Source organism: Martes martes, assembly GCF_963455335.1.
Source record: "Martes martes genome assembly, chromosome: 13".
In the NCBI taxonomy this organism is placed as follows: domain Eukaryota; kingdom Metazoa; phylum Chordata; class Mammalia; order Carnivora; family Mustelidae; genus Martes; species Martes martes.
The window spans coordinates 74,126,805-74,145,504 of record NC_137901.1 but is presented as its reverse complement, the minus strand read 5'-3'; the positions used below and the strand labels follow the sequence as shown (position 1 = coordinate 74,145,504).

The following is an 18,700-nucleotide window of genomic DNA, read 5'->3' as shown; positions in this document are numbered from 1 at the left end:
CATGGTGTCTGGTCCACTCCCTTTGCCCGGAGTTCAGAGAGGTGGAGAGGAGGGCCCAGGCTTCCCCCATGAGGTCGGTGGAGAGTGGTTCCAGACATCCTGGGCCCATTCCGCCACAATGCTCTGGTTGGACCCAGACACTGACATTTAAATGTATTTTTTCCCTCTCCTTTGCCTTTTCCTTTTAGTGGCTGCTTCTCTAGTTCGGATGTTCTTAATCCCCATGGAGCCACAACCATAGCCATGGCAACACGGGTGGAGGTCGGTGCCCTAACTCCCCTGACAGGAGTGCCAGGCCTCAGCGAGATCTCCAAGGAGGAGACCCTGAAGCGGACCTACTTCTGCCAGGCCGGAGACGCCCCCGGGGCACCCTCAGCGTTGCTTCTGGAAGGGAAAAGCCCCCTTAGGAACCCAGCCCGCTTACTCCCGCTGCCCAGACTTGCCCCCAAGCCCTTCTGCAGGGAGAAGGTCCCGGATGTGAAGCCCCTTGTCCCATCCCCAGGGCCCAGCCCAACTAGCCCATCTCCTCCCTGTGGGCGCCCCCAGGACGTGGTGGCAAAGGACCTGAGTGAGAAGATGCCTGGCTTGGTCGGGCAGGAGGCGGGGAATGGGGAGGGCCTGAGGAGAAGCTCGTCTCTGTTCAACAAGGCCACCTTCCTACGTCCCCGATCCAACACCATGATTGTCTTTGAAACCATCAAAGCTGGGCCCTCTCTGGGGAAGGGGATCAGTGAGTGGGCTCGGGAGGCCACCACGGGTGTGGATGTGTCTCAGGAGCCCGCTCCGGGCTCCCGGCCTGAGGGGGCTGCCAAGCCTGCTCTGCCTACCCGAAAGCCTGGGACCCTTCCCCGACCGGCCTCCCTGCCCCAGGACATCAGACCAGCTGCCCCCCGAGAGGAGACAGGCCCAAATGAGACTCTGTCAAAGGCCAGCAGTGTAGAGGACACGGGGGACCCCACTCTGGAGCCCAAGCCTCGCCTGAGGAGAAGGCCTGTGTCGGCCATCTTCTTTGACTCCATTCAGCCTCAGAAGCCAGGCCCCGGTGGGGCGGCTGCAGGGGGGAAATCGCCCCCCACCCCACCTGAGAAGACGTGGGTGAGGAGGCCCAGGCCTCTGTCCATGGACCTCACGGCCCCATTTGAGAGCAAAGAGGCCTTGCTGAAGAAGGTGGCCAACGAGGCCACCGCGGGTTCCATTGCCCAGTGTCGGGGGCCAGAGAGGTCCAACCCGGAGACCCAAGTGAACGCAGAGTGTTTGGTTAGAGCAAACCCTCGCCTTCGGGACCCAGACTCGGATGTCCTGGAGGTAGCCAAGAAGACCCGAGAACAGAAGGAGAAGGTGCTTTTCAAGCAGGCGGAGACAGGCAGCCTCAGGCCTGTGGGGGGCTCGGCCCAGGGCACCCCCACGGAGGACCAGCCTCCTGGGGAGGAGAAGGCTAAGCTGCTCAGGGAGCCAGAGAAGGCACCCCCGTCCCCCTCGCCCAGACCTGGAAAAGATCAAGAGTTTTCTGAGGTCAAGAGCAGAGCAGCCGACGGGGAAAGCCGACCACCGGAGGGAGGATGGACCCTCAGGGGCAGCGTCAAGAAGCGCATCAGCCTGTTTGGGGAGGAGAGCACCTTGGCCTTGACAGCAGACTCCGACCGCCCACCGGCCACCCCTGAGCCCCCGTCGGCTTCCCCAGGGCCCGAGAAAGTGGGTGTGAGTGTCCAGGAGAGGATCAAAGGCTGGGCTGTCGAGAGCTCCGAGGCAAAGCCAGAGATCAGGAGGAAGACGTTCCAGGCACGGCCATTGTCAGCGGATCTGACCAAACTGTAAGTGGGAACGTTCCATAGGCTTTGCTCAGCCCTGAGCTGCCTCAGACCACCTACCAGGGGCTCCTCAGGAAAGGGAACCGGCACAAGGCTCCACGCTAGCTGCCTTACAGCCCCCTCTTGATTTACCCACAGCCCCCAAGAGGAGATGCCTGTAGCTTCCATTTCTCAGATAAAGAGCTGAGGCGCAGAGAGCTAACACAGCTTCCCTCCAGGTTCGGTGTACGCCGGTGGCTCCATTTCCTTGTTCCTTCTCCTCTTTGCACTTTGCCGTGGGAATTACTGTGCCCATTTCATAGATGCAGGTAGGAGAGATGAACTACCGTGAGAAAGTCTGGAGCCCCCATGTACTCTAGCACGGCCTGGGTCCCTGGCTAAGCTTGCCTTTCCAGAAGACTGAGGATGTTACTGGATGGCCCCAGCCTCCAGGAATGGCCCCCAAGTAAAATCAAATGAGTCCAGATAGCTTGAGCAAGCCCCTTCCTGTTTTGAGCCTTGGTTTCTTTGTCTTTAAAACGGAAATTTCCTTAAAGGATTGAGGCCAAGACTCCCAGATAATGCTGTGAATCACTCTGCCCACAGGAAACCATCTCTCCGTTGTAGCTCTGAATGACATGGTGAATCCTGTTCGTTGAGGGTTTTCTAAGCTCAGCCGGCCTTGGCCATCTCTTGCTCCTTTGCTTTCCCACAAGTGGCTTCCCGGCTGCAACAGGGAGATGCCACTAGGTGTAGCCACCAGCTCCTCAATGACATGCATGCCACTGACATACCTTTGTCTGGTTGAAGTTTCCAGGGGCCACCTCTGGGAGACTGCTGCCCTCCCAGCCCTGGGAACCAGGGCAGTGAGCTGGGCCAGGGTCAGACCCATGGCTCTCAGCATTTGGAATCATCTGGAAAAAAATCCCGAGGCCTGGGGCACTCCCCTCCTACCACCACCTCAAGATTGCGATTCAATTCCATTGGTCTGGGGAGGGGGCTCCTATCTTGGTTGTTTGTAAAAGCGTCCCAAGTGATTGTCCCGTGCAGCCAGGCCCGAGTTAAGATAACAGAGAAAGAGGCCTGCAAGCCAGGGGCCTCACACACCTTTTCCCGTGTCCTCCTAGTGCCTCAGACTATTTTCCATCTGACAGATGGGGAAACTGAGGCTTGAGTGTGGGAATAACTCATCCACAGCCTCATGCCTCCCGGGAGGCAGACCCTGGAGGACTGTAGAGTGGGGCGAGGTGAAGTGGTCTCTTTCTCTCCCCTCCCTTGTCTCTGCAGCCCCTAGCCCTGATCTCATCTTTAGGCATCCATTCCACGGAGCTCTTCAGAGATGGGAACATTCTAGCACCAGAATACTCTTTCTTTCTCTTCCCCTTAACAAGTGGAGAAACTGAGGACCCGAGAGGGACAGTGACTTGGCCGAGGTTACCCAGAGAGGCAGCGACAGGCCCGTGCTCCCACACATTCCAAGACAACCCACCACCCCCGAGTCCCGTGGCAGGGCTGTGGTGGGGCTGCTGTTTGTGCCCGGGGTTGCTAACAACAACCACTAATTATCCCTCCTGGGGCATCTTTACTCTTCCCTAAACGCCCTCACATAGCTATTAGGGCCTTGGGTAGCCTCTTATCTGCCCTACAAAAGACGATGGGGAGGTGTTAATTATCCCCGTTTTATAGATGAAGAGACAGAGGCTCAGGTGAGGTCACAAGCACAGCCCCAGCTCCCGCAGTGGGGAGAGAGCAGAGCCCAGGACTAGCACCCAGGTCTCTTCACCCAGGCCTGGGGCTCCTGCTACCCCAACGATGCTGTGTTTAAGGTAAGCCGCCCCCCACTGCGCCCTTCGTGGTTTGGCAACTGGAAAGGATGCGTCCTGTTGCTTTGTTGATCTCAATGCTGATCTCACCTCTGGGTTCTTGAGCTAGTTATGGGGTGTGGACAGGCAGGAGTCACCGATTCTGGCCCCCAGCAAGTAACGTAGATCTCTGTACAGGTTTTCAAGTCCAGTGTCAAGCAATGAAGTCAAGTACGAGAAGTGTTCTGAGCTAAGTGGCGAGCTTCTTAAGGAACCTGGAGAAAAGGTAAGGAGCCCCCGTGTTTGGCACATCTGGTTTTCCAGTGATTAGCTTCACTTACTGGAAAAAGAGCCCAGGAAAGAATCAGAAGCCTCTCGTGAAGCATGAAACACATTTTTTTTTCTTTAATGCCGGGCTTTTCAAGTCCCTTTTGGGTTTGTGATTCTGCACTCCTTAGCGTTAAATATTATTTACAAATGTAATTGCCAGGGTTTTTTTATTTATTTATTTATTTATTTATTTATTTATTTATTTATTTATTTATTTTTCCCCTGTGCAAAGAGCAAAAGGGACCTGACTTTCTTACATACGAATGCCTGCTTTATTAAGAAATTAAAATTAAGGTTAAAAACTCTTAATAGAAACTCCTTTGGTTTCCCTCATTAGGGTCCCTGTTTCCTTCCTTGCCTTGGCTTGTCACCTAGCAGTAGCAGAAGGAGGGAAACTACCAGCGACTAAATTGCTGAAAAGTATTTTTATTTAATTTATTTAATAAGGAGAGGCTCATAAAATACCTATTAGGTCTAACCCACTTGTGGTTGATGCCTCATGTGGGGTTTTAGGTTTTTTTAGAACAGCTTTTTTTTGAGGTATAATGGATGTGCAGGAAACTGTATCTGTTTCCAGTGCACATAGATGAGTTGTGACATACTCATGTGCACACCTGTGAACGTATATCACTATCAGGATTCCAGACATCTCCAGCACCTGCAAGCTGCTTCTTTTGTAACCACTCCTGGCCCCTCCTCCTACCCTCAAATAAGCCACCGACCTGCTTTCTGTTCCTATACAGATCAGTTTGTGTTTTCTAGATTTTTCTCTAAATGCAACCAGTGGTTTTTTTTTGGTCTCTCTTCTCTCACTCAGAATAATTATTTTGAGACGTGTCATGTCGTGTGTGTGTGTGTTTATCAATAGTGGATTGCTTCTTGTAGCTGAGTAGCATTCCATTGTGTGGGTAGACCATGATTTGTTTATCTCTTGGCCCTGTTGATGGACATTTGGGCTGTTTCCCATTTGGGGGCTATTGCATGTAAAAGAGCTCTGAATGTTTGTGGGCAAGGCTTTGTAAGGGTATCTGTTGTCTTTTCTCTCGGGTAGATGCCTAGGAATGGCTGGATGGTATGGCAAGTGCACGTTTCACTTTTTAGGACACTTACGCAGACTTTTAAACATCAGAGCTTGGTGGCAAGCACGTTTGTGCCCCAGGAGCTGGATCTGAAGGGCAGTGCCCACCACTCCTGGGGGTGGGGGTTTGCCCTGCTTTTACCCTTGGATGTTCTGAACCGATTCTTTGAAAACAGTTGAGAGAAGGTCCGGTTGACATAAAGCTTCTGATATTCGCAATAAAATGGTATAGTGGTAACAGCAAGAACAAAAAGGACCCTGTGTGGGACACCTGGGTGCTCCATTGGTCGACCAACTGCCTTTGGCTCAGGTCATGATCCTGGAGTCCTGGGATCGAGTCCTGCGTCAAGCTCCCAGCTCCACGGAGAGTCTGCTTCCTCTCTAACCTTCTCTCTCATGCTCTCTCTCACTGTCTCTCTCTCAAATAAATAAATAAAATCTTTAAAAAAAAAAAAAAGGACCCTGTGAAGCAAGTGGAACAAAATGCTGATTGTCATTGAATCTAGGGGATGGGGCGAGGTGAATTTATTATTTTCTCTGTGATTTTGTATGCGTGAGAAAACTTTCAAGAGATAAAAGTTAATAAGGGAACCCTTGCTTTATTTAATATAGAGATTTGACTTCTGTAAGTAGATTTTTCTGTCGGTAACTTTTTTTTATTGTAGTGAAAGACACAACATACAATATACAATTTTCACTTTTTTAAGAACAATGAATATATTTTTAAATTTAAAAACAATCTTTCTGTGTGTGTATACACACATATATGTAAAAATACACACACACACACAATACTAGGGGAAAGTTCTGGAAAGTTCTATAAGGATTACACTCCTCCCTGTCCATAACAGCTATTATTCAGGAAGGGCGCTGGTATTTGAATATCTGAAGTCTCAAAAAGGACTTGAGCTTTGTATTTAGAGGATTCATATATTATTTATGTGAATTTTATGTAATAAAATGTAAACAAAAACTTTAAATGAAAATATTTTTTAAATTCTTGATCTGCAGTAGAGGTTAGCAAACTCTGGCTCTGTACATATCTTAACCATTTTATTTTTATTTTTTTAAGATTTATTTATTTGAGAGAGAGAGAGAGAGAGAAAGCATGAGGTGGGGAAGGGGCAGAGGGAAAGGGAAACAAGCAGGCTCCCACGGAATAGGGAGCCCCATGCAGGGCTCGATCCCAGGACCCTGAGATCAGGACCTGAGCCAAAATCAAGGGTCGGACACTCTGCTGACTGAGCCAGCCAGGCGCCCACAGAGTTTTTTAATCACTCCAAATGGAAACCTTTACCCAGTCATTCACTTCCCATCTCCCACCTGTGGCCTTGGGCAACCACCAATCTACTTTCCATCCCTGTAGACTTGTCTCTTCTGGACATTCCTTATAAATGGAATCACAAAACACGTACCCCTTTGTGTCTGGCTTCTTTCAGTGAGCATAAGGCTTTGAAGGGGAATCCATGTTGGAGCATAAATCAGCACTTTATTCCTTTTTATGGATGAATACGTCCCATTATAGGGATAGACCACAATTTGTGGATCCGTTCTTCTTCCGGTGGACATTGGGTGATGTCCACCTTTCTGTGATTGTGAATCCTACTTTAGTAGATACAGGTGTGCAAGTCTTTGTTTGAACTCGTTTTCCCTTCTTTTGGGCATCTCCCCAGGAACAGGATTACTGGGTTAGATGCTTCATTCTTTAACTTGTTGAAATAGACTTCTTTCTAGATCAAGAAATGACTAAGTAATATGATATTATAAAATCGAGCGGAACTGAGTGCAGAAGTGGAAAAATGATGTTCTACTCATCATTCCTTCCTCCTCCCCTCACTCCCTTACAGTTTGATTTCTATCTTTTCTCCGCTGTGTATCTATATGTGTCTACACGTACACACACAGTTGTTTAGAAGCCGTATTATTTCATAAATACACTGTTCTGCAGCCTGCTGTTCTCCTGCCCACACCTTAGTGTTTTCTGTGTTGTTAGATGTGACATTGGGAGCCACTGCCCCTCCCTTCTGTGGATCCAGGCACCCTGTGATATTCCGTTGTCTGGATTATGTCAGAGCTCACTTAGCCCGTACCCTACAGGTGGGCATTTAGGTTTGTTTCTGTGTCGTTGGCTTTCTGTCTCTGCAGTGCTCCCTCCTTGAGCACTCTTGTTTACCCAGACTTGGGCATCTGAGCCAAGAAAGAGTCTTAGGGAGGAAATTGGCCAGATTAAAAGGAAATGAATATTTTAAGATCATGACCTATACTGAACTGTCCAAAAGTCATACCCATTTATGTCCTTGCCAGCAGTATCCAGGAGTGTCCATTTTCCCACATCCTCACCCACACTGGGTGTGTTCAGTCCTTGGAATTTTATGGTATCTCATGGTTGTGATTTTAAAAGCAGCTGTTCCAATCATCTCACCATTCCTTTCTCTCTCAAGTCCCTTAAATTAAGTTGGATTGCTTCTTTTTTTTTTTCCCCAGCAAAAGGAAGGGCATGGTGTGGATGGAGCACCCGTCCTGAGAAGCCCCTGGAAGCCTGGTTCACTCCGGGAGAAGTCTGGGCAGACAGAGTGGAAAGACAGCTCTCACCAAGTCCCCGGCACCTGTCGGGGTGAAAGCTTGGGGAGGACTCTGGGCCCTTCTGACAGCACTCCAGAAGATGACGGAAGCTTCCAGACTGTGTGGGCCACAGTGTTTGAGCATCACGTGGAGAGACACACTGTGGCTGACCAGTCGCGACACTGTCCCTCGGCCACGCCCCCCAGGGATGGTGGGGCTGATGCCCGTGTCTCAGAAGTCAGACCCAGGCAAGAGAGAAGCTCTTGGATGGGGAAAAACGTGCCAGAAAAGACAAACCTTGTGAAACAGAACTCCAGATGGGTTGAAAATCCCCGTACAGAGAAATGGGGACAGACCACCCTTCCGAATGGTGAACCCAAAGGGTTTCGCACCCCCTTCCCTGAAGAACACCCTTTGGATGAGAAATGCAATAAAAACCCCTTCCTCCAATGCTCCGAAAAGCCTCCCCCATCACAGAGGGTTGAGCCCAAGTATGACATCGTGCACATGGTCGGCAAGCGTGTGCACAGTGAGGCCATCCCCACGGTGTCAGAGGAAAAAGCTGTGACCCTGCGAAGTGGCCGATCTCAGCTCTCTCCAAAGGGGAGGCAGCAGTCCCATGAGGTCACCCCTGCTGACCTGGAGTGCAGGCTGGAAGGTCAGGCGGGGTCTGTCCAAAGGGCCAGTTTGATTTGGGAAGCTCGAGGGACTCACGATGTTAGTGGGCTAAAGCCTGACTTCCGAGAGCCGAGGGACACATTTGGGGACAATTGCCTGTCACCCAAATGGACAGGTGGGATGACCGTGAACTGGCATAAAGCCACCATGGTGGCCAGTGAAGAGAAAGGCTCAGAACTGAGCCCCGAGGTCAAGGGCGAGCACCCAGCCAGGCCCTGCGGCCCCGAAGCCAGCTCTGGGAGGGCCCGCCAGGCTGCCGTCAGGGAAGCCCCACAGGAGGGGCCGGATGGGACCAGGAACAAGTCAGGAGGCTGCAGCTCCGTGGGAGAAAGGGGTGTCCCCAAGGGGTTCCCTCTGGATCTACCAACCAGGAATCAGGACAAGCCGTCTGACATCTGGGCACGGCTGCAACCAGAAGTGCGTGGACAGAAGGGACCCCTCGCTGTGGCTGCCAGTGAGGGTGAGCCACGACCGGTCCAGGCACCGGAGCCCGAGGCCAAGATGCGGAAGGCGGGTCCCCTGGACCAGAGGCTTGAGAGGTGGCGACGGCGGACGTTGCCCCATGACGTGAAGTTTGACGAATTCAGCTTCCTGGGCCCAGAAAACTCCTGGAAGGTGGAGCAGAGACAAACAGACCATTCGAGCCCCACCACCAGTGCCTTAAGGAAACCTGAGCTATCCCTCCACAGGATGGAGACCCGGGAGGTGAGCCCAGGTGCTTCCCAGGACCCGACTCGGCCAGTGGTGAAGCAGGGGTCCTCTTTGGAACCCAGGGCGACATTTTTTGCAGTGACATATCAGATTCCCGAAACTCAGAAAGCGAAGAGCATTGTTAAGTCAGGGCCTGAAAACTTGACGGAACATTCTAGAAAAACAGTCCCGCCTCCTTCTCCTCTTCCTCTAACATCCACCGTGGTTTCTCTAAACCACGAAGAGCCACTGGAGGCCAAGGGCAGTAACAACTGGGCTAAGGGCAAAGAACACCACAGTGTGAGCTGTTCAAAACCTCCGAAGCCAGCAGACCGCCCATCACCTCTTGGGGATAGGACTCTGGATCCTTCCAGTGAAAGAAGCCTGGATACTGAAGCTTTATGGATCCATCGGGGACCAGAGGATGGCACCGGTTTTCAGAACAATTCAAAGGATAGTGGGAACAGAACACCTCCCAGCAATGCCCCCAAAACACCCCCAGCTTCCAAAAGCCACCCAGAAGCCAGCGATCTCCTCATCAGGAGGGACCCTGAGGTGGGCAGTGCGAGGGTCCCAGGGAGGATCAAAGATGGCTACAGATCTAGCGTTCTCGACATCGACGCCCTGATGGCCGAATACAAGAAGCAGGAGGGTCAGGAGCTGGTAGAGGGTAAGCCCACATCGCCCAGCAGCTCGACTCTGGAGAGGCTGGGCCAGCAAGGCAGGGTGGACCCAAGAAGGAGGAGTTGGAAGGAGCAGTCTGAAGCTGAGAGTCTCTGCAAACAAGCCAGTTTTGCCGAAGCAAACCACGGTTCTGCTCCTGGTGCGGGCAGGCAGCCGGCAGAAGCCTTGTGGACAGCCACGAACACTGAGCTTAGCCCTCCTCTGTGGGCTCCGCCGCTCTCGGCTCCTAATGAAAAACATCCAGAGGCCTCCTCTGGTCCCATGGGTCCCTGGAGAAAAGTTTTGGGAGTCCCTGAGGATGACAGAAAGGACTTTGTTAGTAAACATCAGAGTGCAAAGTACCAGAATTCCCCAGCCGAGTCAAAGCCCACTTCCTGGGAGGATCTGGGCAGTGGGACTTGTGTGTTGGCCAGATCCACTCCCATTGACCAGAAGAAGGAGACCCCAAGGAAATCCATCGGGAGGGGAGGAGAGGGCAGTGTGGTCCAGTGGGGTGAGCACCCATATGACTATGGCAGGTCACCGCTGAATGTCAAGAGGGCCTGTTCGGAAAAGGGCCCCCCTGCCAAAGTCCGGGAAGGCCTGTCTGTGATGCAAGAAGCCAGAGAGAGGAGGCAAGAGCAGCCCAAAGGGAGGTCCAGCCTCCCTGGAGACAGTTCCGAGGCCAAGGAGACCAAAATGGGACCCTGCCGGCGGGAGTCAGGCGCTCGAGACATTCAAAAGGTGAGTAGGAAGGCTGTTTCAGTTTTTTAAAATGCTGGTTAGACACATAGGCCAGGGGTCTCAAACTCCCATCGCACATGTGGGCCAGGTGGGTGTGGAAATGAATGGAGTCTGGCTGGGTGTGGGGCTCTAGCGAGTGGTGGGGATTGTGGCAAATAGAGAGCTCATTCCCCAGGGGGAGGGGGGAAGCTGCTGCTCGGGTCCAGCTGGTTCTGGACATGGGCTGGCTCCATTTAGTCCATGGGTCACCGGTTTGAAACCTCTGTCCTAGAAGGATGATACTCATTTATTGAGCCCCTGCTGTCCTTTCCTGTATGTTGTATCAAATTCATTATCTTGTCCCTAATATTCAGCGTCATGTGTGACATTCTGTGAACAGGCAAGGAATACTTGCAGAATGAGGGAATGAGCAGTGTTCTGTGAGTCTCACGGCAATGCCTCTTCTGTGGGATTGAGGTTTTGGGTTTCCATAGAAGCAGCCCCTTGCAAGCAGTTGTTTTATTTTTATTTTTTAAGATTTTATTTATTTATATGAGAGAGAGCGAGAGGGAGAGAGAGAGAGAACATGAGCTGTGGGAGGAGCAGAAGGAGAGGGACAAATAGACTCCCTGCTGAGCACAGAGCCTGACACGGGACTCGATCTCACAACCCCACGGTCATGACCTGAGCCGAAATCAAGAGTCGGGTGCTTAACCAACTGAGCCACCCAGGTGCCCCACAAGTAGTTATTTTAGAAGGCGATCCCTGGTGGGATCCCACTGGAGAAGTGAGGCAGGGAAGGGAGAGGCTGATGATAGCAGTGCCCCTGTGGGCCTCTGAGGCTCGTTCTCCCTGGAGACCTGTGGGAAGTGGCATAGATCACCCCTGACTTGTTCTGTCCTAGGGGCAAGGAACCTGCAATATTTACTTTCCAGTTCCCTTCTGCCCTCGCCTGAGGCTATTTCTGGGGCTAGCAACATCCAGACTCTTCCATCCTGGCTGGTGCCACGCTCAGTGGTGGGGAGAAAACTCCTCCCCTAGCAGGACACCATTGCCATTGGCACGTACTTGAGTTGTGGGCAGGGTGCCAAAATGTCAGCAGCGGATGTGATCATCTTGTACGGATGGAAAAAACCCAGACTCAGAGAAGTTAAGTAAATTGTCTTGGGTCACACAGCACCAGATGACAGCCTAGCGTTTGAACCCATGTCTCACTTGACACCCAGGCTTTCAAGTAAGCTCCTTGGTGGTGAACGAGGAACCTTGAATTCGAGGGAAAAAAATCTGAGTATCAATCCCCGTGTCCCTCTCTCACTGACACTCAGCATTCCTTCCATCTCGTGTACTTAAGTTCTTTTCTGGTCCAAATTCATATGGAGTTTCTTTCTGGAACTACAAGCAAACATGAACACAAATTCTTCTTTTTGCCTCTCTTTTCATCAAAGCGTGCATTCTCTAACAGGGCGTTGAAATTTTGATTGCATGTGGACGGAACCCACCTCGGCTTCTTAGACTGAGGAAAGTTCAAGCCCTTTCCCTGAGGGCCTGTGCCTCAGTTTCCTCATCTGCAAAAAGAAAGTAGAGGGTCCAGCCTGGACAAGGACGTTGTAGAAATGAAACAGTGGGCCGATACCAAGATAGATCATGACACGGAGGGTCACCTAAGGCTTTCCAGGTACCACGTTCAGACCCCACTCTGCCGCTCACCAGCTGTGTGTGAGGCAGTGACCTTGCCTCAGTGGGGCTCCGATCCCTCACCAAAGACTGACAGAAGTTTCTGCCCGGCAGCTGTGTTGGCAGGCTGAATGGAAACACAGCGTGGCCTGGGCCCCCAGTGGGCGCGAGAGCAGGGCCACCCGAGGAGGGGTTCCACGAGGCTGTTACTGTGGGCACAGTGGGAGAAGGGGAGGACAAGGAAATGTGACACCTAATCCATTTGCCAGCACCTTGCTCAGGGGCCTGCTGGCGGCGGGAGAGTCAGGGTGGTGTGGAAGGGGCCCCTGGCCCAGCCTTGGATGCCCGCCCGGGGTGCGCAGGCCCCAGGAGTGCTCGTTGTCAGGGGATCTGTTTTCTCACCAAGGGATTGGGAAGCCTTGGACCAGCTCCCTGTTTCCCTTCTTCCCTGCCCAACCAGCTTCGGTTCCTGACCTTGAAAAAAATAAATGAAAATCGCACAGCAGTCCAAAATGTTGGTTGTTAAAAATCCAGACCTCAAGAGAGTGTATAAGAAAGTGTACCCCTAGACCCCTTTCCCTTCCCCGCTCCCTCTGATGCAGCCATTCTTCATCTTCGAGATCTCTGGGGCTTTCCTACACTACAGAGTTGCATGTCCGTCACCGGACATCTGTATTTGTAATTGTATTTTCCTTACTGCAAAAGCAGTGGACACTTGTGTGAAGTTGAATGTGTTCTGGTAAGCATACAGTTTGGAATGAGAAGCTCCCCTAAATAATAAGTGTGGGGTGCAGCCTTCCAGGCCCATCTGAGACTCCTCCCGCCCCTATTGTGCCTAGCTCCAGGGGTAAGGAAGCCTGGCCAGGTACAGAGAACAAGTAAGTCACCTGTTGTCTTATGGAAAAATGGCAGTATCCTAGAGACAATCTTACATCTTGCTTTCTTTAACTTAACATTAAAAAACACAAAAACAAGACAGAACAAAAAATACCAGTGTGTAGACATTTACCTTATTATTTTCAGGGGCTGCCAAGTATTTTATTATGTGACTAAGCCCAAACTTTGTTTTATCTGGACACTTGTTGATGGATGTTTGGGTTGGCTGGAGTTTTTGTGTCAGAAACAGAGCTTCAGGAAGCATCACGGTGCACGCCTTTGCTCCCCTGGATCAGGCTTTCTGGATTCACAGCCAGTGCTGCCCACAGACCCGGGTGTGATTGTACTTTAAGTGATTCCCCGCCTCCACCTCCTTCTCTCTTTTTCTTTTTCACTTAAGAAGCATTTATCAAAACTTTGTCCCAGGCCTGATGGCAGTATTCTATTTAATTAACTGGTTTATTTGAATTTCAAAAGAGGGAACGTTTTCCAGAGGCTCCGAAAATACTTAAAGGCTTGGAGTACCAACCCCCTTGTCCCCCTCTCACCCATCCTTAGCATTCCTCCCATTCTATGGCCCCTTAGCTGCTTTTCTAGTCCATATTCATGGAGACTTTCTTCCCAAAAATATAAGCAAATGTGAACACAGATGCTCTTTTTTTAAAGATTTTATTTATTTATCTAAGGGGGAGCACAAACAGGGGGAGAGGCAGAGAGAGAGGGAGAAGCGGACTCCCTGCTGGGCAGGGAGCCCCATGTGAGACTTGATCCCGGGAGACTGGAGATTTATTGTGAAGCAATGTGTGGTCGAGCCACTGGCCTGGGCCTGATGTGAAGGAGGTTGGAGGGAATCAGAGAGAAGCACCTCGAGACCTCCGCTCATTTACTACATTTAATAAGTGGGCTCACCTTGTCCCAGGCCCTACTGTAGGCACCCGGGCTGCTGGGAGGGACTGGCCCACTGTATCAGGCCACGCAGTGCAATAAGGCAGCCACCAGCCGTATGAGGCTCTTTCAATGTAAATTAAAGTTAAACAAGAGTAAAAATTCAATTCCTCGGTCCCACGAGCCACATGCAAGTGCTTAAAAGCCACAGGTGGCTCATGGCAAGTGTATGGTATAGCCCAGAGAGAGAACGTGTCCATAATGACAGAATGTGCCAGTGGAGGGCTCTGGTCCAGGGGGCAAATAGACCTCAAGTGAGTGAGAGGAGTAAGTCCTGGGCAGATAGAAGAAGAGGTGATAGGGAGGTGACTCTGAGACAGTGGACAGGGGAGGGTCTCCTTGGTCCCATGGATGCTGGAAGGGTGCCAGTGGGCACAGGGGCCAGGGCCAGAGCATAAGGGAGCCACAGATTTCCAAGGCTCCCTTGGAGCCTTTCCAACGTACCATTGTATGTTCTACCAGCAGTGGGTGAGGGCTGATTTCTCTACATCCTTTGCTAACACTTATCTGTCTTTTTGATTCTAACCATCTTCCTGGGTATAAAGGTATCTCATTGTGGTTTTGACTTGCCTTTTCCATGGCCCATCTTTCCATGTGCCTGTTTGACCATGTGTGTCCCTTCTTCATCTGTTCAGATCCTTTGTCCATTCTAAATTGGGTTATTGTTCTTTTTATTGTTGAATTGCCATTACTCTTTATATATTCTGGACACAAGCGCCATAGCAGACATAGGATTTGCAGAAATTTCCTCCCATTCTGTGGGTTGTATTGTTCGCTTTCTCAATGGTGCCCTTTGAAGCACAAAAGTTTTTCATTTTGATGAACTCCAGTTTATTTTTCTTTGGTCACTTGTGCTTTTGATGCCATATCTGAGAAACCACTGCCTAATCCAAGGTCATGAACATTTATACCTGGTGTGTTTTCTTCTGAGGGCTTTCTAGATTTCGCTCTGGCCTTGAGGGCTTTGATCTATTTTGAGTTGATTTTGATTTATGATGTGAGGTTTGCAAGCATGTTTCGAAGGCAGAATCTCAGCTTTGTTGATGAGGTGGAGAGAAGTAAAAGAACGGAGGGCGACCTGAGGATCTTGGCTGGCACAGCTGGGTGAGGGGCAGAGCCAGGGAGGAACAGTTTTGGAAGGAAAGGGGCCCATGAAAGCTGAGATGAGTATGTGCAGGGCGGGGGTATGTGGAGTTTGTGGTGGGATCTGCAAGTCAGGGGGTCCCAACATGGACAGACAAAATCGGGAGTTGTCTGTGCACAGGTGTGATGTATTTCAAGCAAAGCGGTGTTATGAGAGATCCCTGCGGGAGTGATGGAGCAGGAAAAGAGAAGGTTCTAAAGCTAGCCCTGGATGAGCAGACATCCCTTTGAGATGTGGGGAGGCTGAGAAGGAACAGCCAGGGAGGAAGGAGGACACAGAGGGTCTCATAAGAGATCAAACACAGAGTCTGCGAGGCAAGGGATCCAGAAGCCAGCCTTGTTCTTTACTCATGCTCTGTGTTCTTAAGCAGATGCCTTCCCTCTCTGGGCCTTCCTTTCCTTACCTGTGCAGGGGGAGTGTGATACATGTGAACTACAAAGTACTGGCCTGTGAGTGTGTCCCCTGTATAGGACTGACTGGGACAAAACCACAAGATTCAGACTAGGATATCTAGTACTGCCTTGTTCGTATATCACTTCTCTCCGTATCTGTGCTTCTGTGCATGTGTGTTTGCAGGCATGGAGAGGTGTCTGACATGAGGTCACCAAAAGTTACCAGTGATGGTAATGAGGAGGGCTCCCCAGGTACCAGGCATGGGGGAGAGGCTCCTGAAGCAATGCAGGTGCCTAGGACTCATGCACAGCACCCCCTGGTGCCAGCACTGGGTCACGCACTTTCCACACACAGCTCCTCCCTTGGTTCTCCCCTGAGCCTAGAAGCTGAGCACTGTTATCAGGGGCCTTTCCCCACATGGTCAAGGCTCAGCGAGGTTAAGGCACTAACCTGAGGCCACACACAGTGATTAAGTGGCTGAAGCTGGCCTGAACCTCGACCCCATATACTACCTCCAATCATTAAGGTGGACCGCCGTGGGATAGGGTTTCTGGCCCTTTCGTTTTCTATCTGCCCTTTTAAGCACAGAATGGACTCTCTGGTTGTGACCTATTCTTTCTGTCCATGGAAAAGTGCCAATAAAGTCTTCTGCTTGTGTTCTGTGCCTCAGGTGCTGCCACAGAACCTGGAGAAGGAGGATGCCCTGCCGGACAGGGAGCAGCCACTATGGTCGGGGTCTCCCGCAACCTTGGGCCCCCGGAGAAGCCACAGTTTATGCAAGGACAAGAGGAGCGGGCCCTTTGTGGTGAGTGGTGCCGGCGCGGCCAGACTGGGACTCGCGCAGGGTTGTCGGGCATCAGACTCTGCTGGGAATGCGGTCGTGGGGACAGTCCAGGCTGGCCCAGGGGCCCGAGGAGGCCGAGGGGGCACAGGTGCCTGTCCAGGAATCCGGTGTTGCCAGACTGGCTGCGTGGTGGTTCTCGATGGGGAAAGTGTTGGTGGCTCTGCCTTCACTCCTCTTGGGTTTCCAGCCCAATGCAGAGAGGTAACCCCAGGTGCCTGGCATGGAGCAGATAAGAACATGCCCTGGGGTCTGAAAGTTCTGGGTTCGAGTCCCAGCACTGCTCCTCTCAGTTTCTTTTAGCAGCTTACTTCTTTGTACTTTGGTTTTGTTATCTAGAAAATAGCATCCTGGTTTCTGTTTCTTTTGTGCCAGTGAGTTAATTTAACTAAGCTGGTCCTGGAGCCAGATCTCCAGGGCTCAGACCCTAGCTCTGTGTGCAGACAGGTGTTGGGCCTCAGTCTCTTCATCGTGAGATGGGGATAATAACAGCATCTACTTCACAGGGTTGTTGTGGGGCTCAGAGGAGATAAGGCGGCAAGAGTTCGGCATGGTCCTAGGTGCATGGAAAACACTTTCATGAGAGTTACCATTATCATTGTTGTTGTTGTTGTTGTTGTTGTTCTTCTTCTTCTTCTTCTTCTTCTTCTTCTTCTTGTCCCCAGGCCCCGTGTGGGGCATCATCTCAGATAGGTATTTCTTTAAGGAGGTAACCCCAGTGCTACTCACGAGGTCATTTGGATCACAAGCTCCATGCATTTCAAGGGTATTTGTGCCTGGTTTTGGGTTGGGAGACAAGGGATCCTGTAGCATCGAAATCCTAGGTTCCATCCCTCTGGCTTTATGGTCATGGGCAAGAAACTCCACTTCCTCGAACCCCTGTTTGCTTTCTTTGCAATATGGCTTGAAGATGATGCCCCTGGCAGGGTTCTTGATGGGCAAACGTCTATGCCAGCATGGCGGGGGCGGGCGATGGTAGGGCTGGGGGCCACAGAGCCAGAGCAGGAACGCAGACCTCGGCTAGCCGTCCACTGAGCAGCCCCGGAAAGCCTCCTTTGGTGTTGAGATCCCAGCCACAGACGTGCTCACATTTGAAACCTGCCTGGTTTTCTTTTTTAAACGTTCTTTTCCACTGATTTCTTCCTGACTCTTCTCATTGCCTCCCAGGCGGCACCAACTCAAGCTTATCTGATTGTACTTGAACTTTTGTGTGTGTATGCGAAGACAAAGGTTATGGAGAGAAAAGCATTTAAGGCCTGTCTTTTTATAGTCTCTGCTTGCTGGCATCCTCCCTGGTGGCCCGGCTCCCTCTTCCACTCTCTGTAATTGAGGAGCCTTTGTCCTTGGAGTCCCTAGGTGGCTTGCCTTGGCTCTGTCCTTGCAGCTCCCTGAGGGCCCTGCCCTGTTGCTTCCTGCTTGTTTATCTTCTCCAATGTAGGTGGGAAGGGTGAGGGCCTCAGACCTCCTTTCCCTGCCTTGAGGACTTACCCCTGCAATTCCAAGGAGTGGCCACCAGGGGGTGGTAGTGTCTGACTCACTTTAACGGGGCACCAAAAGCCTCACTCCAGGGGCCCTCAGCGTTGGGCTCTGGTGGCTAAGTGGCTTCCAACTCTGGCTCTGCCACTGTGTGACCTGGGATGAGTGATCTGATGGACCTCTGTGAACCTCAGTTTTTTCTTCTGTAAAGTGAGGATGGAACTTTCTGGCCTCAAGGGCATTTCTCTGAGGAGTAGATGAACTCACTCAGCACTCCGAAGAGGAAATCCCCAGCGAATGCTGGGGCTGCAGTGATAGCTTTTCCTTCTACCTCCCCTGCCTCCTCTCCTCTCTCTTTTCTTCAGCTCTCTCATTGTAAGAGGGGAAACCGAGGCCCAGAGTTAAGGCCTGACTTAAGGTGACTGTCAGGTGAGGACCTGGGTCCCGAGCCCTCAGCCCTGCTGGCCACCTCTACGCCTCTGGAAGACGGTCAGACCTGTGTTTTGTACTTCCTGACATGCTTGGTGGGGGAGTTCCCCCATAAATGGGGTCTGCTGCTCCCGTTGCTATCGATTAATGACTTTGTGCTGCTGGTTTCCATTTAGGTTCAGGTTCAGCTCCATTTTTTGAGACTGTGTCTCAGGACTTGTCCTTCCCCACTCCAGTCCTCAAGTATGAATCCCGTGTTGTAGAGGAGGAAGCTGAGGCTCAGAGAGGTTAAGCCACTTGCCCAAGGTCATACAGCATGTTGGGGAGCTGGGGTGGAAACCAGGCATCTTCTGCTTCCATCCTGGGACCTGGGTCCTTTCTGCCACAAAACTGTGTCTTTGGCCTGCTGACAGCCCCTGCCAGCCCCTCTCTGGGCCTGTAGCACTTGGCGCATCAACTCATGAGGGAACAAGACAGCCCTGGCCCTGGGGGTGAGAATATGGTATTTGTTCAGCCCAGGGTTGGCCGCCAGCTCTTCTGCCATGGTCGCCCTCTGAAGGTTGCCTGGGACTTGCCAGGGCTGATGCTCTGCTGATTTGCATAGCCACG

General features: G+C 51.5%; 1 protein-coding gene across 1 annotated transcript in view; it reads left to right on the top strand.

The window, feature by feature from the left end:
- Positions 1-228: 228 nt before the first annotated feature.
- The window catches only part of KIAA1671, a 128,469-nt gene continuing 109,997 nt past the window's right edge, over positions 229-18,700 (top strand). The window contains exons 1-4 of the mRNA XM_080821544.1: positions 229-1,811; positions 3,788-3,875; positions 7,482-10,334; positions 16,016-16,150. Coding sequence (XP_080677670.1) covers positions 244-1,811; positions 3,788-3,875; positions 7,482-10,334; positions 16,016-16,150 — 4,644 coding nt within the window. The 5' untranslated portion in view covers positions 229-243. The remainder of the gene's footprint in view (positions 1,812-3,787; positions 3,876-7,481; positions 10,335-16,015; positions 16,151-18,700) is intronic.